General features: G+C 40.4%; 1 protein-coding gene across 1 annotated transcript in view; it reads left to right on the forward strand.

The window, feature by feature from the left end:
* The window catches only part of CCDC148 (coiled-coil domain containing 148), a 56,551-nt gene that overhangs the window by 8,873 nt on the left and 25,453 nt on the right, over positions 1-22,225 (forward strand). Inside the window, exons 3-9 of the mRNA XM_009950854.2 lie at positions 986-1,089; positions 1,708-1,790; positions 1,956-2,119; positions 2,384-2,479; positions 2,569-2,750; positions 9,936-10,074; positions 12,205-12,411. Of these exons, the coding sequence (XP_009949156.2) occupies positions 986-1,089; positions 1,708-1,790; positions 1,956-2,119; positions 2,384-2,479; positions 2,569-2,750; positions 9,936-10,074; positions 12,205-12,411 (975 nt within the window). The remainder of the gene's footprint in view (positions 1-985; positions 1,090-1,707; positions 1,791-1,955; positions 2,120-2,383; positions 2,480-2,568; positions 2,751-9,935; positions 10,075-12,204; positions 12,412-22,225) is intronic.

A 22,225-nucleotide genomic window follows, 5' to 3' on the forward strand; every position in this document is an offset into this window, starting at 1 on the left:
TCTGGAGTGAGATCTTAATCCATTTCTCAAGTTTCCAATTTTTTTTTCTTGTCTGGCTACCATTCTGCAGTAGAACAATGTAACTGCACGAAGAAGGTCTGGGAAGGAAAAGAAAGCAGGGTGTGTGTGAATTGTGGGAGCCTCTGGAATTGGAAGGGGTTTTGCAACTAGAAGAAGTTGGCTGGGGCAGGGATGAGGTCAGGTGTTACGAAGGAAAGCAGTGGCAAGGCGGCAAAAAGAGAAGGAGCAGGAAAGGAGCCAGTTCTGAGCTGAAATGCTGCTTTGTCCTCCTGAGTATCCACTGAGAGGCTAGAAGATGGTCTTGATGGTGGGAGGAGGGGAGAAAACTGGCTTGGCTCGGGCTTCTGGCAGCCACAGACGACTTCTAGTCCTCCTTCCTTCATTGTTGGTTGGCCAGAGTCATCTGGCTGCCACTTCATCAGCCTTTCTCTGAGGGCTTTTCCCCTAGTTTAAGCAGTAAATCCATCTATCTCAAAAGCATGTATTTCTGTTTTATGTGAAGTTGGAAGCAATGTTTTTGTGAAGCCCTGAGACAGTTTCAGATCCTCTTTAATTGGATAGATTTTGAAAAACCACATTTCGTAATCAATTTTTGAAAATATTTTTCTTGAAAGACACACTTTCACTCTTTGATCTTCCCACCTGTAAGAAAGTGTATTTTTCTTTCTCCTGCTTATCTTCTTCCTTTCACCTCCTGGGAAATGGGGACGGGAAAGAAAAGGAGAAAAAGGAAAAGAAGAAAATGGATTGCATTTTTTTCACTTTCTCCTCTCATTCAATTGTGATTTGAAATGGAATCAATTTTTTTCATGAAAGTGAAAGAACCTGTTGTTCTTTAGAAAAACACGGTTTTGAAAAAAGCTTCTACGTTCACCATTCTATGTTTAAAAGTTTCTGCATGAAGCCGTTTTCAAATCTGTTCGATAGCTTTATCAATACTTACAAACTTTAATTTTTCCTGCAGATTGAAAAGACAGAGCAAGTTTCAAAAATTAGCAAAGAGCAAATACTGCTGAAACAGCATCGGCAAGTGTGGTGGCAAGAGCACAAAAGACTGAGTGAGAACAGGTGAGAGCTGAGGAATCTGAATTAGCTGTTGTTGAAGCAACACTTCAGTAGAGAGCTTCTGGTGGGGCATACGTGATTCAAGGGGCAGTAAGAGGAAACAATTGAAATACCCGAACTGAAGATAATTTTTTTGTGCAGGGCATGAGGTTTTGTGATCAACATTGAAAGGGGTCTGTAGACATTGAGGAGAACACCTCCAGGGAGGGAGAACAGAGCGGGTGTTGTTCTGTGTGTACCTCTCCGGGATGATCTCGTAGCTGCTCAGTTGAACTGTCAACATCTGAAGAGTGTATATTTGTAGGAGTATCAGAAGTTTTCAGATATTTTTTCCTTCAGACTCAATCTCAATGTGTCTATTGAGTTCGCACTTATAACAGGGAACATTAATATTGTTCTTGTCTGTTAGCTTGCGTCCTGTATGTACAGCAGATCAATGAGAGTGTTTTTCCCCCAGAGGCGGGTGGCTTCCATACCACCTTCATGTCCAAGTCCTGCACTTCATACCTTCCCAGGCAAAGAATCCCCTTTTTTACTGAATTATTAGAATATTTGAGACTTATCATTCTTGAAAGCTTAATGAATAAGAAGTTACGGCTTCTCAATATTCATACCTTCCAGGCAAAAAGCAGAAGCAGAAATAAAGACTTTTCTTGATGAAGAAAGCCATAAGCACAACTTTTTTTTGGATATGAGGGACTTGGGTAAGAATTTTTTATTCATTTTGTGATTATTTGTTATAGTCAAAACTATCTTGATTATTTGTTTGAGATTTTAAATCCCTGTCTTGACAGGTGTAGATTTAGAAGGCACAGTGCTGTGTAATGTTTTGTGTGTTTGAGAAAGCCTTATGTTTCATTTGGATATAGAGCATAAATTATCAAAGGAGCGGGATACTTACCAAACAAATACTATAGTTCCTATCTGGCAACTAAAGGAGAATTTGAAATTCAGGCTGTCTGAAATGCAGTGTTACCTCACAGAAGAATCTTGTCTGAAATCTAAGATCGATCCAGTTGAGATGTTACAACAGGTTGGTATTTTAACTTTTTTTTTTTTTACAAATTATTATCACTGTATTTTTAGCATTTTAATTTATTTTTAGGTGATAATTTGAGAGTGTAACTCCCATTTAGAGTATCCAGTAACCTCTGTGCTTGCCATAGTGAAAATTTGCTTCACTAAAATCTGCAAAAGCATAGCAATGTAGAACTGGAAATCAGGCTCTTTGCTCTAAATAAGAGCTTTCGTATTATAACAAGATAATGAAGTAACAGTAACATATTTCATGAAATAGATCAAATTTGTGAAGAAGCAACAGAAGGCAATTTTGGAATTCCTTGTCCTTGAAAGTCTGGCTTTGGAAAGAGAGCTTGAAGACTATAAAACAAAAGTAAGCTTTTCCTTGTAAGTTTAATTGGCAATTTTGAGAGAGGAAATGTAACGCAGAGTAGTCCGCTGAGTAGCGTTTTTTCATCACAGGCATTAGCACGTTCCTTTGAAGAGATAAATGGACTTTTCCTTGAAGTTCCTTCAGCACTGCTGTCTTTGGAATGCCCCTACCCTGATCTGAAGACTTTAGTTATCAATGAATACCGAAAGCTTGCAAGTGGGTACTGGTCTAAGCTTCAAGAGATTGATCAACAGTTAAAAGTTTTATATAGGTAATGACGTCCGTTTCTGAATTTCTTGTGGGTATAAAATAAATAAATATAATGTGTTTTGTAATCCATGGGTCCTGCAGTTGCCTTTACCATTACAGTTGGCTCTGTTTTATGCAGAGCAGAGACCAGTTGACGCACTGCCCAGCTCTCTGGGGTTAAATGGTCAGTAAGTGTTTGCACAGCTGAGAGAATTGAGGCAGTCCTTTCAGAAGCTCTCATCTGAAATAATTAGCGAAATGTTTTGTGGATTAAAGAACCAACAATCTGGTGTGCATCAAACGTCCTCTTCACATGCTTTTGTATGAATAGAAATGATTCTTTCTGTATGGTAATTTATGCCAGAAAAGTACAGTCTTTCTGAGAGAGATCTAGAACAGAGTTATCTATGAAGCAGATAAATTAGTCCAATCTTTTCACGAATTTTGGATCGCTGCAGAAATTCTTGTCACAAAGAAGTGTAAAAAAAAAAAAAAAAGTACGTGTCTGATTCAGAATAACTGACAGGAGGAGAGATTTTTCTGTAAATGAAAAATTTTCTAGAAAGAACATAAATATTGATAATGATCTAGAGATGTAACATACCTATTTATTAATAGTATAAAGCTTAGCTTTTCTGCTGAGGCTAACTTGAGTCTAGGAGACATTTAGTTGCAGTTATTGGACCAGCCTTGACTTCTTTTTGCCATCTACTGATATTCCTCTGGCTTAGACTGGCATCAGGCTTTAAGAGGACTGAGAATAGAAAGGTCAGTGGAATTGTTTGTAGCCTGGGCAGAAGAAACTGGGGAGAGCCGGGAAGTCCCTAAGTTTCTGTGGTAAAACAATCACACGCTGCTTCCACATCTCCTCCCTCTTTTTCTGTATACACCTGCAGCGCAGCACTTAACCCAGCAGCAGTGGCAGAAGATTTAGTTGAAAAGTCTACCATGGTATTTTCATTTATCTTATACCAGGTTTGAATTTAGGTATTGAGCTAGCTAATTTTGCACTGATAATTAAGTAACATCAAGATTTAATGATAAAATACAATATTTATAAGGGAAAAAAATTCACTTGTAGGCATGAAAACATATGCAGTGGTACTTTGAAGGAATTAAGTACAGTATCTAGGTGGGAAGAAAGGAATGGATGTAGCTGGAAGAAATGCTGGTGGTAGTGGCAGTGGCAGCAATCTGCTGGTGGGATGTAAGGGTGGGTTGTGTAGGACAGTTTACACAATTTGGATCAGCGTGTGCCAGTGTTGTTAGCTGGGGATGCATGGAATCGTACATGAACCATCAGCAATCATGTTAGGCATTTTGTTTAAAGCTAGATCTTGGTCCTTTTTTTGTCTGCCTTCTGGTCTCCAAATCTTTAATGTATCGCTCATTTACGTTTCTATGATTTTATCCACAACAACATTAAAATTGCGTTTTCAGTTAAAAAAAAAAAAAATTCGTTCTTGCAGAATTGCTTATTTCCGAGATCTGGGTTTTATAAAAGACACAACACCCTTTGTCACTTCTTACATTTATATTGACTAATTTGCATGAAAGTGTTTTATGAGTTAGAAAAGACACAGCCTTGTGATTTGGATATTCTATTAATTCATCAAGCTAGCTTTGATCCAGCTAACACGGATAAAGCTGTCAAAAATTGAATGACGGAATTTTGACCATGGCTTGTATCCACTTTACTGATTAATATAGCCTCAATGAAGCCTTTGCAATTATTGTCGTTGCTATATACCCAAAGATACCAAACATTCTCCTGCAATTCATTTTTTTCTCATTTTTGTAATTTGAAAAGCTGCTCAGTAGAACGTGATTATGTGATAACATAACTTAGTCACTTAATCTGAGGATTACTTCTCTGCTGTTCTTCCTCTCTCATCACGTGCTTGAACGTACACTAAAGAAACCTCAAGTTAATACCAGTCTTCTGGCGTTGCACTTCTCATTGTTTAACTGTTCAGACTGTCTGGAACAGAAAATTTGGAAAATGTGCATAGAATTTCAAAGAAGAAAAATTCTGGTCTGCTATATTCTTTGTGTGCTTTTCAGTCCTACTAGAACACACATTACAGTGTTTATTGCTTTCAGAAACTGAGTAATAATTTGGGTTTTTTAAAGCGTAATATAGGATTGTAGTGTTTTATAATCTAAATTCTTTTCTTTTACTGCTGCTAAAACAAATTTTTATGTTTGGGAAATACCAAAGTCCTGAGTTATCCCACAAATTGTGGACTTGGAACTGATGCGTTTTGTTATAGCTGATCATTCTCGAAGCACTATAATATTTTTTGCCACAATTTCCAAGGGTGTCTGAATTATTTAAGTAACTGAAGGATGAACGGAGTACAGCATATTCAGCACTGTATCCTCTGCAGCGTTCTTTCAAATGAATGGGATATAAGGGCTAAGTCAAGTAAATTTAGCCCCTCTTTTCAGGCCTCTTACCAGGATGTTTCTGGTACAACAATCAGCAATGACATAATTAATAGTCAGGGAGGTTAACAGCTCACTTGGTGGTATTGTTGCAGCCTGTGTGTCTGCAGATTCAACAAGACAGCAGTGCATCAAGTAGACATTGCTATTGCAAAGGGTATGTGGGGATTACAGGGTGGAGAGGGAAGCTTGCCTTCCGAGTTGTTTATATTCTTTAGAATTTGTAAAGCCAGGGATTAATGCTGGGTAAATGTGTTTCAAAGGAAGCAGCTGCCTCAGGGTTGTTGAATGTAAGACAATTGCTGGGTTTCAGTTCTGATAGAAAATAAAGATTGTACTGTTTTCTGGTAGAATGATACAAGAAAAGCAAGCACTACATTTTAAATGTGGGTCATGCATTCAGCCTTGTAAAAGTTTGACAATATCTTGACACTGGAGAAGCCTGATACTAGCTTAAATATTAATGGAAAATGTGTTGGCACTTCTCAAGCTCATTTTACATGAGATCATCCTTTCTGGAATTTTACGAAAGTTTAAGTGAGGTGACATCTTGAATTCAATCAGGCAGGGGATTTTGAAATTCTCTGTGCATTTAACGGTTATGAGTACACTGGGCTGGATCATGCTGCCTTTTTTTTTTTGGCTATTCGTCTGTGAACAGCTGACAAAATCTCAGCACAGCTGACAAATTTTGACACAGCTGACAATCCAAGGCATTGGCAGTCGGTTTGTCCCTACTTACAATAAACTACTTGTAGCTCTATCTGATTGCTCCCCAGAGTATCTTCCGCAAACCTTAATTTCTCCACCTCGTTCCTGAGGAGCGTAGAGATTCATTGTTAGCTGGCCATTAGAGGAGTATACAGGTGGGAGGGAACCTTGAGAGAGATGTGAGACATAGGAGGCAGAAGCTGATGCGGCAACTGGTGCATCTGCCCTTGTGCGCCGGAGGCAGAGGAGCTCACCAGACTGGCCTTCGGACCACAGCATCTGTGGATTTCCCTGCTCTCAGGTTCATGGTGCAATGTTTCCTGACCACCGTGTATCTCACTCTACTTGCAGACAGAAGCTCTGTATTTGTTCCCAGACCTGTATGGCCACAAATATCTAAGGTAGATTGTTACAAAAGAGAATCCCAGCTCTTAGAACTGTCTTGTTACTGTCACTAAAATAACGTGTTCAGATGGCGCTACACCGAGGTGTATCAGGACTTACAGGAGAGAATTACTGATTTCTTTCAGAAATTACAAGAGGTGGTTCAAAATCCAACCCATAAACAGCAAACACTCTCTTGGGATGGCTGGTACTCCCTCTGAGTAAAGGCCAGCAGGGTTTTATGGTTCTTCTAATGAATAAATAAATAAAATATTGGGGCTGGAAAGGCAAGAATGCTATGTGTTATCTTAAGAAAAAAAATATTTGTGTGGTCAGTTCAACTTCAGTAGGAGCAGTTGCAGTGAAAGAGATTTAAATTGTAGCAAAGAATAATTGACTTGTTCATTAAAGTTTTTCTTCAGAAAGTCTAGACCTCAGAATATCAAATTATGACATGAAGATTCTAAAATTAATAAATGAACTGATTTCATAGAAAAGCTCGCTCTAGAGAAAAGGGAGGAGTTTAAAACATTAATTTCTGAGGATCAGTTGCAAGTCGTTTTTCTTCTTTTTGGCAGTGGATGTTGCTGAAATAGCACATCTTTCCAATACCGCCTCTGTATCAAAGCTCAGGGACTGTTGTCTGTGGAGAACTGGGTCTGCTGTTCAAGACCTCCAGCTTGAAGGTTATAAGATATTACTGCAACCGTTCCCTCTTCGAAGGATTCCTTAGCCCTGTTTCATTTTCCATGGCACTATTTCTTCTTTAGACTTAGCATGTGAAAAGGCAGCTCAGACATCTATATTCATGATCTGTTGTGGGAAATTTAAGCAATCACCTATAAAGAAACACTTTCATTGCTCTTCTGCTTTTGCTAATGTAATTTCACTTTTAATATTGTCTCCAACATGTGCTTGGTAGCTGCCAGTTGCTGCAAATAAACTTTTTACAGGAGCTAGATCTTTTCTCGCCCCCATTTTGAAGCCACCTCCATTTCTTTTCATGATGGCTGGATTTAATAGCGAACAGCTGGGTCCTAGAAATAATTTGTCAGATATTTCACACAGTTTATAAGAGAAAGGAAAATAGGTATGTATTATTCATGCTTTGCACCTATCTCATGCAAGCTTGTAGAGGGAATGCTGTCTCCTTCCAAAACTTTATGGATTGTAGCCTACTAATGAGTCTCCAAGTCAAGATTATTACTATAGTATTCCTAGTCCTAACTCTGTTCAAGTGGCGTGGAGCTTCTCTGTATGAGCGTGTGCTGCTGTACTACAACACATCCCCACACAGCGAGTGCTGGAAGTCCTGTGCGAAGGGGCAGGTCATGGGCTGCAAGGCAAGGCACGGCTTGGTGGTGCTTGATCCGCCCGCCCGGCGCCCCTGGGAGCGCTAGCTGCGAGCTGGCTGGTCCGCGCTCTCTTCGTGAGAGGTGGGGTTGCTGCTGAATTCTGGGGTTTGTTGTGTGAGTTAGTCTAGAGCTGCCAGCAGATGCAGACTGTGAACCATCCTTCTGCGTGGAAAAGCGAAGAAAGTGTTGGTGTATGCTCTGTGCCCTGTGACGTCGTGCTGCTACCTGTGGACGCTTCGGTCTCGTTCAAAGTTAGTTTTCTATGTGGTGCTTTCATTTTACTCCATTGATAAACAGATAAGCTACTCAAAAGCACCACTGCAGAGGGCCAGCTAAGAGTTAGTGCGTCATATGTTCCCGCAAAAAACCCTTTCTCGACTGGAATCTGTCTGTATGCAGTACAGACATTATTACTGCAGGGCTCTCTGGTTCGATGTGTTGTAGCACTGATGGCCGTGATGATTTATTGGAGTTTATGGAGGAGGTAGGATGTGGTTTCTCCTTACCTGGTCGTCTTCATTGTGACACTGTCTGCATAAAAGACAAGTAACTTTTAACATTTGTTCAAAGAAAAACAAAATACAGAAAAAGTACAGAGAGTGCAAGAAACAAGGTGTTTGTTACTAGGGAATAGTAGCTGTAACATTTCCTCATACCTGGCTGCGATTGTTGCCACCATTCAGATCCTGGAACAATGATTCTGTACTGGAAATGATGCAATAAGCCAAGAATAATTTTTATTTCATGGAAGTCAGAGGATGAAGAATTGAAACAGGGAGGAAAGAACCTCTGATCACTAGCTGTCTCCAGAAAGATAGGTGAAGGTTAAATCTTTCTTAAGACTGTAAGGGTGAAAATAAAGCCCATTAGTCTGCCTGAAGAAAACTGTAAAATAAATGTCTTTAGGTAGGTGAAGATAAGTGGGCCTCTGTCATGTTTGTGCCAACTTCATGGCAAAGCATACAGCGGGAGCAGAAAGTGCCAGTAGAGAGGAAGAAAGGTGAAATGCATGTCATCAGGAGATTGGGTTCCCTTGCCTGACAAGATACTACTTTGAAAATGGTTTGTTGAAACGGGATATTGTGTCTTTGCATTCTTCAGATGTGTCTGTAGGTGAAGCTTTCCATTTCTTAAAACTGACAGTCTAGGGATATTTTCTTCTTCCCTCTTTCGGTGTCCCAGAATACTATACGATGGTGAGAATACACTGTGGTTTTACTGTGCTGTGGTTTTTTAAGGAAAAGTGTATTAAACTGGATTACATAGAATTATTTAATACTTACGTTCACTGTTCCCTCTTTGGAGATAATGCTAGATCATATAATAAAATCCAGTTTGATATTATTTACAGATGAGCATCTCACTAAAAATCCTCTTTTTTAAATACCTGATATTTCTGCCTGCGTAAGAATGGAGTTGTTCTAACATCGTGCTGAATCCAAGCGCTATTAAGTACCAAGAGGCCACTGCTGGCTTGGGGAGTCTGAGAGCTGCAAACAGGTGGAGGCTGCAGGAATTTGGTGGAGGGTAGAGTCATATGAGCACTGCCTTTTAATTTTCCCTAGGCTTTCAGTCACTTTTGAAAACAGGTCACTGGGATAGAGAGACCTTTTGGTCTGGCTCAGTGTGGCTGCTCGTGCATCAACGCTGACAACAAAAGCCTGACGTTAATCCCTTCAAGGCCAAGAGTTCAGATTGAGGCTAAAATCTAATCTACTAAATCCAAACCTATGGTACTCTGGTTTAGTTTTGTGTTACTGCTTGCCACCCTAACTTTCTGAAATACATGAATGCATACTGAGTACTACACTCTGTTTTAAAAAATTGTGAATCTTATGCCTTGCTGATGAGTTTATGACTGTCAGAAGTTCGTTTTTCAACTAGTTCTTCATTTAGCTATGTACAGGTATTATCGCTTCATTAATTCAATTTTGATCATTTATTTAGTGCTCAGTGGTAGAGACTGATCATCTTCTCCCTCTTGCACATTGTTTTTCCGTGTGGTGTGACTACTCATTAATGTAACGATTTGAGAAACACGGTGTTGTTCCCCAGTAAAAAGCCGGGTTAGGAAGGGAACAATTGGCTCGAGTGGTGGCACAATAAATGGTCACGTTAGAAAAGCAATATAGGCTTGCTTTGCTTCATTAAAGCAAATCTAAATTTCTCAGCTCTGTTCCAAAATCCAGTTTACAGGTTCAGGATTGTGAGCCCACTGAAAGGCAAGGCCTTTAAAAATAAACTATCCCCAAACTCCTCCTTTTCAAACGTTAGGTTATACTGGGGCTGACTGTTTTGCATTTCTGCAGGAACACTGACTGGAAGGAAGAAGATCAGTGGGTTTTCCAGACTGTTATCAATCAGTACCCAAGTGATCTTCAGAGGAGGAGGACTTTGTACCTTGATGTGCTGCAGAGATACCTTCCTCACAAATCAAGGCATGATCTGGTCAGTGATGTTTTAAATATTAGATCAAATATATAAATTCTTACATAAATCATGTAGTGGTCATGTTGTGAACATTTGTATTAAAGAATGTTTATAAAAAATTTTAATTTTAAAATTTCTTAATTGTAGATTTGATTCTACACAGGGGAGAAAGGATGTCCCTGTCTTCAAAATGCACGGATCTGAAAACTCATCACTTCAGTATAAGCACTGTGGGGATTTTGTAATTCCGCATGCTCTTACAGCCAAACTCAGAATTAATTTGTTAGTGTTGCTTTTGCTGTACAGTTTTATAGTTATGTCACGCTATTCTGCTTCTCTTGGTACTTTTGTTTTTTATGAGGATGTATAGCATTGTCACACTGTCTAGGAAGAGTTGTTTTAATTGGTCTGTGGCACATATATAGCAGGAAGAGTGGAAAGTTATCTCCTGCTCTCAGGGAGAGGCTATTTTTGTATGCATAATGCCTTTCAAATTGATTGCTGATTCCTTTTACGCTCCACAGTGAACAAGCATATAGAAGTTAATAGAGAAACCCATTTCAAGGCCAGAACACTTCAGGATGTCATAAGTAAAGTAGGAGTCTTTTTTTATCGCTGCATTTATTTTTAGACCATCTACTTCCTTGTGTTTGAGGAGTGTCTAGTGCAAAGGAGTGACAGTGAAGTGATACTGATAATTAGCAGAGTTTCACCAAAAATAAAGTTCTTGTGGATTTCAGAACTTTTGCCTGTGAGAACTGGGCTAAATAATTACGTGCTTTGTACAATGTACGTATATTTTAAGCATGGCCATTATTAATGGGTCTACCTAATTCTTTGAAGGTTCATTTAAAATTTAAAAAAATCTAAATTTACAAATCGTAATTCTGCATTGAATTGATATCTCTTAGTATGTATATTAGCATGACAAATACAGAAATATTAAAACAGTACTAAGAATCTATTCTTACAATGTTTGTGTTACGTTAGAATACTGAACTTAGAGCCTTCTATGTCTTCTTCCCTCTGAAGAAGAAGAGATTGGTGGACAGCCACTGAGTGCTTGATCCAGCAGCAGCTCATCAGAGGTCTGTTTTTAGAAGTGCAAACTCTCCATCCCGTTTCTTGCTTATGAGTGTCTTGCTGTAAGCGCTTGCTAGTGAGGCGGCAGCGATGGCAATGTGAACTTCTGATGCAGCGGCCTATGTGCATTTGACCAAAGCGAAGCTCCAGAGGTAGTGGTACCGCCTTATCTTCATCCAGCTGTGAGCTGGTGGGAACATCTGTGAGCTAGGCACTGGATGAGTCAGCATGCCCCTGTCCCCTGCCAAAAGCCTGGAAATTAGCATCAGGAATGGTCCCCTTGACGCTTGTGAGCAGCCAGCCATCTTTAGAATCTCCTTCATCCCTGTAACTTGTATTTTTTGGGATACAAGACAGGTCCAAGACTCTACTGCCTCAGTCTATGCAGCCTTACCTGTTACTACTTCTATCAAAGTCTTGGAGCTTGAATGTCCTTGGAACCTCACTGAATAAGGCCAAAGAAGGTGTATTTAAGATTAAACACTCGCCGTTTTCTTGTTAGGTGGTGACATTAGTGGTGGCAGCATGCTGCTTGGCAAGCTAAACATGTATTTCCAAATTTCCTGTCAGGAAAGGTGAAGCTGATTCTCATCTGTACTGCATTTGTACCGTTGCTTTAACTGGTGTTCAGTTTCTCTATGGATGATAATTTGCTACAAAGAGCCTCGTCTTGCTAAAAGTGCTCAATATCTCTAAAGATGTATTGAAAGAACCGGCGTGCATTTTATGTGCTTTAGGACAGGAAGGAACCCTTGCATTTCATTTATTCATATTACAAAAGCCTAGTTCAGAACAGAACAGTGGGACATGAGGATACTGAAGTGCCAGGGAGTAGAGGCAAACAGGGAAAGGCTGCAGTGGTATTGCTGCATACCAGCACCAGGAGACTGCAGCGTAGTTGGCACCTGACAGAATACTTTTGGGGCATAAATTGTGGATTCCATAGGAACATGGGTGATATAATAAGTAAATCATTTATATTCAAGGTTTGCAAAAACATCTAGAATAGTTTTATTTTATTAATGCATAGTTTTTAAAACTTTCTGAAATGCTTTACTTTTTTAGGTTCTTCATGAGAAAGCTTGGGCTCGTTACCATTTCATTAGAAATCAGCGCAGAGTCTTGATGTTAAATTGGGCTCAAGCGAGGAAAACCTTTTTACTTAAGGCAGTGGCGACTGCTGCTGAAGCCTCCGCCGCTCATGAGGCAGAAGCGGTGTTGGCTAATACCAGACAAAAGCAACAGGAGATGTGTGCTGATCTGAAAGCAAAGGTAGGTACAGTTATAAATCTACCACAGCAAATCTGTGTTTTACTGGGAAATTCAAAATGAAGTTTGTGTTTAAGTGAAGAAAAGCTAACTGAAGGTAGTTGTTGTGATCCTGTTCTTTACTGGCCTGATTGAACTGTTTTGGGCAGTTAGGGGTAAAAAGCAATCTATAAGCTGTTGGCAGAGCTCAGTATGTTTGTGAAGCTCAACTTGCAAATGGTTTTGAAGATGCTCTGTTTCGTTACCAAGAAGGATCCTTGTTAGCGTTTTAACCAGCTCTTGAACTTAGATTGTCTTTTTTTTGATTAAGAATTTTAATACCTAGCACACTTTAAGCCTTGCTGTGAGGTTCGTTCTGTGGGTATAATCTCTGTATAAACTGTGATCACTTTAATTTTGTTGGATTTGGAACACCGTCGAAGAGTTTGAGCTGTGTTTCAGTATTGGAAGAACAAGATGTGTTCTGCAGTTTACAATGCAAGAGACTGTAAGCAAGCTGCAGGAGTAGAGGTCTGGCATAGTATTCCTTGGGTTCCTTTGTAACATTGGCAAATCACAAAATATTTCTCTCTTTCTGTTTCTTCCTCACAAGGTGGGATTGATATCTGTACTGTCTGAGGCTTAGTTCATAGTTGCTTTTAAAACTAGACTACTCAGAAGTGGACGCAAAACATTCCATTCATCATCACTACCACCAGTTTTTTGGATTAATGCTAGTCTGTTTTCAGAGAAATAATGAATATCTGTCTTCCTTTCTGTTTATTTTCAAGAATGCTTTTGCAGACCTGAAAAAAATGGATCCCATAACTTGTTTGCCCTTGTTATGGAGGTTTTGTGATATTCTGAAAGGTGATTTACTGTGTTTAGAGGTGAAAAAAAGATAAAAATACCTGGGTTTTTTTTGGTAAGAGAATAGAATAAAATGGGAGGAGCCTGGACACCAGAGGAAGGTGTTCTGATGTTGATGCCTAAGGCGTTTGTAAGGGGAATCACATTTCTGGGCATGAAAGGCATGTTAAGATTTGTTTAAACTGCTATCTGTGATTTTCCACTTGCTCAGACATTAATATCTGAAAGCGTATGTGGTGTATTATTCTCACTTTACCAACGTTATCTCTGTTGAACCCTTACTTTTCAGTGAAATAAAGAATAATACTAAACACTTGATTTTGTTTTTTTGCAGGTAGTAAAACCTGTACTGTGATTAAGATTTTTTTGATGTTGACGCTGTTTTTTCACTATAGTAGTAATATAAAAACCCTTCTGTCTCCTGTTGCTGGATCCCTCTGTCATAGGAGGGTTTGAATCCGAACACTTGACGGTTAGAATCCGTCTGGGCTTGAGTGAATGGGGAGTACCCCGTTTAACTCCTGCGGCAGGCTTCCCTGCAGCCAAGTGGAGGAAGGAGTAGCTCTCTGGAGTTGATGGGGGCTTTTGGTTTTGGTGGTTTGTTTGGGGTTTTTTTTAACCTAGGCCTCCCTTTCTAGAATTGCTGTGTCTCCTCTGCACAATTAGAGATGGAAAGGCCATTTATTCCAGAGCTGTGAATTGAGTCGGTCTTTCTTTTCTTTTTACTTTTATTTTTTCTTCACCACAAAAAGTAACAAGCAAGTATTGGAGTACGTATATTGCCTCCATGAAGCTTAAAGTTCTCATTGATGCATTGAACGTTGTCTGAAAGGTTCTTGAATTCTGACCTCCTGTTTCCAGTAACCTGGAACTGTTTGAAACTTAATGCTATTAGGCCTGCTCTTTTCAAGGGCTGCTTTCAAAGATGGCTTTGTTAAATATTGAATGCTTGAACAGAAACAATTCGCTTGTTTCCTAGAAAAGAGGAACGGAAAAGGTACTTTTTTTTTTTTTCGTTAAAGAGGGATATCATTGTGACCTTGTTTTGATCAGCTGTACAGATGAAAGGGCTTGAGGATGGAAGTTGAACTTGGGCAAGGAGCTAGCTGTTCTTCAGAGAAATTGTTCTGAACGTATCCATGGTTTTTGCGTGGATTCGATGGGTACATGCATTTGAAGACCCATGCTTTACCCTGTTATAGTTCATTTTACAGACTTCTGAAGTTGCAACTGCAGAGTGTCGCACATGGAAAGCGGCTGTTGGGAGCTGCTGGGTAAACCAAAACCCTCAGCCTAGTGCTTAATTTACGTCGATAAAACCCATCCTGGCGGGGTTCCGTAACGTGGGGTGAAAAGTGAGTCTGTCTGCAAGGGAATGAGCGTAGAGCTGGAAATCAGGGATTAGGGCCATTCTCCCACTTTTTCTTTTGGGCCATTAATTGACTTAATTTTTTGCATTTCAGTAAGTTTAGCACATGGAAATCTTACTCCTATCACTTTGCCAGAGGGAAAACGCAGTTGCTGTAACGATTTAGCAGTATAGTAAACTGTAGGTATGCCTGGGAAGAGTTTGTGTCCTGAGTGTGAGAGACAGACCCCCTTCATTACACCAGCGGGTTTCAGAGAAAGACGTGGCAGTTACACGCCTGTTTACATCGGCTGTAAAATGAAGGTACGACACGCACACTGTGAGAGATGTGAGCAGCTCTAGAAATGCGGAGGATTGCTGGGTTCATTTTGCAGATAGAATATGCAGAAATACATTAAAATTGAAAGGGATTGTTTAAGCAGCTGTTAACAATGGAGTGGGAGAAGACTAGACTCTAAATATGACATGTTTCGTTTAACTTCCAGTCAGCAAACCATTTAGCCTGTTTTACGTATTTGGTTTAAAAGGGATAATCTTTCTGTAAATTTCTGTGCTGCTTTGAGTTTGTGGGGTTTTTCAAAAGAGTTTTTCTTTCTCCCTGTGTGTGAAAATCAGTTTGTTCTAATTGCAGTAGATTGATGCAAAAGAGGAAGAAAATACCCGTATGTGACAGGCTGTGCGCAATAACCACATGATATCACCTAACTTTTATACAGTTCTTTTCACCTGTCATCAACAAGCCAAAGGCACAGTAAACAGACTAAAGAATACATTATTTAAAGCTGTTTTAAATGCACTAGAAGCAACTATGCCATCAGCAGGATGCCTTGTGACTGACAAGAGGCAATAACAACTAAAAAGTAAAGTAGCAGAGAAGTTGCATTAATGTTTATAGAAGTTCTTACTTGGGGGAAGGACTTTCTAATTCTTATTCCGTGTTCCATGTCATGGAAGATCAACGTGTGTCCTCAACAGAAATCATCTGAATCTCTGAGGAGGAATTTTTAAAAAACTCAAGAAGCTCAGGTGAAATAAGTCATGAGGGCCAGATGGTAGTTATCTGAATGAAAAAAAAAAAAGTGTGAAATGGATAATACTAGTGAGGATATACTGTACCCTCTTAAAGAGTAAGTGTTCCTGGTACATATCTTTAACACCCTTGTTTGCTGTAGGAAAACAAACAAAATGAAGCCATGAGGGGGGGGTGTTACACTTTCAATAAATGATGGAGCGTCACTCATGTTTGGTGTGCTTAATACTGTGTGGATTTAACCACTTTCAGGGTTCTGTAGCAGATGCTACGTAAAAAACTTCTCTTTCTGTGTAAAATTCCTCTTTCTAAACAACATAGAGAAGCAAACTCTTCTACGTCACAAGGTAGTTAAGGAATGAAGTGAGAGCGCGATCTTTTAAGAGGGTTGGTAGGGTGCTGCTTCGCAGTTGGTGGTTGAAGGGTTGAAGTACTTGCTGTAATACATGTAGACATTCAGTCAAGGTATCTGCATGCATTCAAAACATTATTTTTCTATTGAATTTGTATTAAAATACCTATAATCCAGTGCTTTCTGTCTTCATGTAAAACAATTTAAAAAGAGCACTTAAGGGAAGACCTTCAACAGCAGACAAAGGGACAGTTGAATCTCCTGTGTATGATGCATAGGGTGGGATTTTTCTTCCTTAGCATAAAGCTATGTGCCTGCCTGCCTGCCTGTAAATCTTTTCCCTTTCTCTGTCTGTGTTCCGGGATTAATCCCCACTCCAGTGCTAAAATCTCTTGCAACACATTTTGAATTTTTGAAGAGCAACTCCTGCACTTCTTATCCTCGCAGAAACTGAGATAAATTAATTTCAAAAGGAAAAGTTAGGTGGCATTAACAGGGATATTGCAAATCATATAAAGCATGTTGCAGGTTGCCCTCCTTTCTCCCTTGCTGTATAACGAGAAGAAAGGATGTGTCAGTAAACTCAAGGAAAGAAGTTGTATCTCCCTCTTCAGCATATAGTCAAGTCACTAATTTGAATGACTTGACTGCCATGGGAGATCAACACTGAAATACTACAACTGAATGTAGGAAAAAGACAACAAACAAAGAAACAAAAAAACCCTTCTGGATAGGTATCAAATCTGGTACTTCAACTATAATCTGGTCATTTTGCAGGAAACTTTTTAAAAAATCAGTATTTAAATAGTGGGATATTTAAAAGAACAGTTTTCTCTTTCAGAAGCATTGTCTGTTCGCTGCTGAGGTGACCTGTTCATTTGCTGCATATTTGAAATACAAGGAAGTTTTAATAACCTAAATTTTAAATACGGATACTCGTTCAGGAAGTGTGTGGTGAACTTAAGGGTTGCAGGATGCTGTAATGTGGATGTGAACAAATATCTAAGATTTTAGCATTCACCAAAGGTGAGCCAACTCTGACTCAGTGGCATGTTTTTAATCCAGAGCTAATAAACCTGGATTTATTAGTTTGAGGTCAGCACGGCATTGATGAATTACGTGGCTTTTGGATCAGATAAAGCTCATACACAGTAAGCTTGAAGCACATGCAGAGATTGTCTCTGCAGATTTTCCTTTCACCCCTCCTTTCACCCACCCTGTTTTCCTGTACCATATGTGTTCTATCACATGGTGTTGTTATTTCTGAATCTATCAACCTCTCTATTGAAAATTCTCACAATGTGTTACCTAATACTCTGTCTGAGGACACTGCAGATTTAAGGGGTTACCATCCCATGTGTTTTTTCTTGCCTCCTGGTGCAGTTCACAGCTCTGTAATGGTGATGCAACTGTAAGGCCACAATATAAAGGCAGAAATGTTCTTGTAACTCCACCCTCTTTCAATACACACACAACAGAAGTAGTTGAGAAACGAATTTGTGAAGTGTGTAAAAAGCAGATGTTCTCTGTTTCAAGCTACAAATGAAAAAGTAGTTGTCCTTTTTCCTAACTAAGAAAAAGTCATTAGCAGAATACAAAGATGAATAGCCAGGTGCTCATTGTGTTAACGAGACCCTTACACTGTATTTCAGAGGGGTTTGGTAAGTACTAATCCGAGAGAAACAGAAGTTCAGACTTCAGCTCTTGCTGATTTCACAAACTGTTTGCAGTGGGATTTGTAAGCACCCGTTCTTTCTGCTTCCACCGATCTGGTTGTGTCGTGGGCTGCGGGGAGCAGGGGCTGCATTTGGCCGTGTGAGGCGATGCGCAGGTGGCGGCCAGTGATCACCTGAAGTGGTGAGCCAGCCCCGCGCTGTGCCAGTCGCGTGCGAGGTGGGTTGCCTGAAGCTGCCTTCGCAGTTTGCTCCAGTGCTACAGCTGGGATTTGTGCTACGTGGGACAGGGTGCGGAGCTGAAAGCGCTTTGCTTGTTGTTTGACCGTAACAGGGTTGGGAAGGACGAGGCGCGCGCAGAGCCCCGCGCTTCAGCGAAGCGGCAAGGGGCAGCTTGTTAAACCGGGGTCACTCCGGGGGGGGTGTGTCTCTTGAGTCTTCTGGGGACGCCGCCACGCCACACGCCTGCGTGCTTCATCTTCTGTACTGGGCCTGAATTGCAGGGTTCTGGTAACGGGGGCCTGCAGGGGCACCTTGCATGGGAGGAAGCCGTGGACTGAGTTGTCAGCTCTGAGATCCATTTAAACAACCCGTTGCACCCCAAAACTTCAGCCAGTCAGAGGAGCACGTAGTGCCTCAGCCTGAGACGCGTCTTGCTCATTTACCTGGCTGCTAGGTTTATCAACGCTTGTAGGATCTTAGGTATGTTTGAGATGCACACGTATGTGACACATTTAGCTAAATCCTGCAGTGACCCCCAAAACTGCTTGAGGATGGGTAGCTGGACAAGCAGACAGCTCACGCTGGCCTTGTTTTCTTAGCAGGATCATCTTCCCACTTCAGCTAGGAAAGCGGCACCTCAGGCAAGCAAAATAATTTGCATTAAAATTTTGCAAAAGTAGTAAAGGATCAAAGGAGCTCTTCCTATGACTGCAGAAGGAACTGGAAGAGATAGTACTGTATATAAAAGGGCAGCAAATTTAGCTAAGTAGTTGTGAATAGAAATGCAGCTTGCTGAAGGTTATGCATGTGTGAATATTTACGCCTACATAATATCTAAACCTATTAATAAAATGTTGACACTCCAGTTGTCGAGAACAGAAAGATGTTCTGAATAATACCAGCTGAGAAGAGAGAGGAAAGAGAAGGACATCCTGTGAAAAGTAAACTGTTCACCCACTGTCGTGAGCAAAGATCTTGTACCATGCTCTCAGCTCCAGGGAACGAACACCGGTGCTGCACTGGATCACAGGTTTTATGGGTACCAATCCAGGCCCTTGTGACTACGTTTCCCAAGTGAAAGGGAAGTTTCCGAACTGAAAACAATGTATCTTTTTACTCTGCAGGTTATGACTGAGGTTTGTGCTCAAATGGTTTTCTCTTGCATCCCTTTTTCCAATTTAAACACTCCTATAGCTGAAGAAAATGTCTACAGTTCCGTTAATGATCAAAACTGTTACTTTTAACCACTTTCTGATTTTCAAATTAAAATTTTTCTAGAGATGGATATGGATTTTTTTTTTTTTTTTTTTTTTATGTAACAAAATTAATCCTTGTGCCAGTAGCCTTGCTTTTCTCCATTATTTCTCACAGACCCTCCTAGAGGCAGCCTGTGGAGCACAAGCTGTTCAGGAGTACCAGTCAAAAACCTACGAGGGTTGTGAACTTTCATTGGTTTTCTAATCACAGCCACAACGAAATATCTTCTGAGATTAACAAACAAACTTGCAAGTGTATTATTTCTTAATTACCCCATTGCCAAATGCTTTAATACTGGATTTCTCAGTGGTGAGGAGAGTCAGTAAGTCAGTCAGGTGAGAATGCTGTCAGCTTGTACCGTTTGCTGTTTGGTCCTTCAAGACCCTGTGGAGGCTGGACGTGATTCCAGGTGCTGTTCGGAAGCTTTCAGGGTAGGAGAATCCCCAGTCTAGAGAAGAAGGAACAGGTTTTTAGAGCTGAAAGTTATTGGAGAGTTCAGACCATCATCTGTGAATATCACAGTCGTTCATGTTGATGTCATCTCTAACTTCACGTACTAACCGTGTGATCTTAGGAGGTTCTGCGCTCTCGGTAAAAGCAACGCAGGCGAGTTCTTCGCCAGGACGGGAGAGCTGAGCCTTGTCCCCCGGGAAGGTGACCATTGCTGTCACTGCTAGGCTGCCGAGTGACCTGTGGTTGTGGAGTGCTGGCTGCCCTGCAGTCTCTGTCGTGGAGGGTGTTGGGCTTTTGTGTTTAGGACTAGGTGTGAATGAGGATTTTGAATGCTCAGTGTTTGTGGGGAAGCTGAAGGCCAGCAGAGTTTTAAGCGTTGTAGCGCAGAGCACAGAAGCAGGATGCCTGATCAGCGTGTTGCTTAACCTGCTGGCAGGAGGCACCAGCTCATCACCGCAGCTCTCTGGGCTGCTGCCACTGGCATGTGAACGGAATCATGTGAACAGCAGTGGTTCTTGCTAAATATTTCTACTTGATCGTGATATTTAGTGTGAAGGTGTTGTTGTAAGTCTGACCTTCCTTCCACCATAAACCAGCGACTGACACGTCTGCGATTTTAAACGTTCGTGTCAGTTCATGAGGTTGCTGGCACACAAGAAAAGGGAAGCAATGTGTGTGATGCTTATAAAAAAGGACTTTCCAGACTTTCTAAACTTAAAAAATGGTGGCTTTTTCACAATGTTTTGACAAACTCCCCCCTGCCCCGTAATATTTTAGACTCCAGGGAACTGGTTTTAATACATGTTTTAATTTTTTCCTTTTTATAACCTCTGGTATTCACACCCCGAGGCACCTGTCTCATTATCTTTCCAATTGGGAATATATGCATACACTTTCTGTTCTTACTTTATTTCCAAGAATAACACTGTTAATATTTTATATTTCAATGTGTGGTGGGTTTTTGTGCAATTTTTTTTTTATTTATTTTCAGTTGATACAATTATACATCAGTAGCAGGTCTAGTGTACATCCCAGTTTCCTTGGAGATGTCAGCTTTGTTGGGGTGAGATTTACCTTCCAGAGTCTTGGCAAACAAGTTGTTCACTGGAAATCCAGACATCCATGAGATGCCCACTGCGCAAGCATAGATCTGCTCTCCAGTACCTGTGCTGTGTGTTCTGCCTGTGAGAGCGCTGTTGGAATTACTGCACGTGGGCATGTCTTACCAGTAGGTCCAGTGTTTCCGAAATTTCACTTTCATGTGTGCCCACACCATCTATAAAGACTGTATCCATCCCTTCCTGTGAGGGTCGGGGTTGCAGTGCAAGTACTGTGAGGCTCCTGTCTTTGGGAAAAGCCGTAGCGGTTCTGTCCTGGAGATGCAAATGTTTTACAATGCATTCATTTCCTTCGTCTAGTCGCTAGCAGAAAGTCTTAGAAGTTTGAGTAGGTGAAGTGGGGTTTGTAATGAGAAATTGTGGGTGCACGCAAGTAAGTTTGAAAACACTTTTTTGTTTTTGTTTTTTTTTTTTAAAAAAAAAAAAACGGAAATGTGCTACTCTCTAGTAGTTGTTGAATAGCTATTTCTGCATAATTAGTGACTTTAAAAAATTGTTTTAGTTTTGTTACACAGCCTTCTATTGTCCTGTTCCATTTACAAAATATTTAAGTGTAAGGGATTTATTATTCCCTTAACACAAGTGGAATTTATGTGCTTCTGTGTTAGAACAGACATTATCTGGGTGAATCCTTGTTCTTCTGTGGGAGACTATGTCTTTAATTTTTTATTTTCCTCCACGTTTCCTCACCCCTTTTCTTAAAAATCTTTCCTTTTTTTCCACCTTAGAATGGAACAGAGTTGCTCAGGCAAGAGACATAGATCAGCATGCACTACTTTTATCTGAAGTGTTAACAACTGAGCCGTATTGCAAGCGAAGAGGCTACACTGCTGGTAACAAAAGTCACCTTGTAATGAGTTTTCCATGTTAATCTTCTAGTGATCTCAGTTTGACTGTGCTCTTTGGCCAGTTCTGTAGTAGATAAAAAGTAATGACCTTCTCTTGTGTGGGACAATAAGGAGTTTGCCAAATTCATTAAATCATCTTCGTTGATTGGATGATGTGTCCATTAGGAACTGAGCTGTGAAGAATATCAATATTGAAGACCTGATGTTGCAATCCTGTCATTCCTTTAGCCCATAACTTTTTATCACTTAGTTGCATTTACATCTCTTTTGCTTAACTCTGTTTTTCCAGACACCCTAGAGATGCATAGCTCTAAACCGGCCTTTTCTCTGTAAACAGAATTCCTTAGGTCACCACCTTGTTCTGAGGCTGCAGTCTTTATCTTAAAAACATGAAGGGAAAATGTCGTGGCTGACGTGGTTTGAATCCAAACTTGCAATTAAGAGACATTTTTTCCCCTCTGTGCCTTGTGGCTTCCATCTGGGAAAATGAAGAGATGTCTCTGACTTACCGGAAACCAGATGACTCTCAGTTCCATATTCAGCAAGAAACAGGGCAGAAGAGCTGGGCAGAGAAGATGATGATGACACAGTGGTGCTGGGAAGGAGGGTAAGAAAGGAGAGGATCTAGTCCTGGCAATAGAAGTAG

Source organism: Leptosomus discolor, chromosome 5 (assembly GCF_034619465.1).
Source record: "Leptosomus discolor isolate bLepDis1 chromosome 5, bLepDis1.hap2, whole genome shotgun sequence".
In the NCBI taxonomy this organism is placed as follows: domain Eukaryota; kingdom Metazoa; phylum Chordata; class Aves; order Leptosomiformes; family Leptosomidae; genus Leptosomus; species Leptosomus discolor.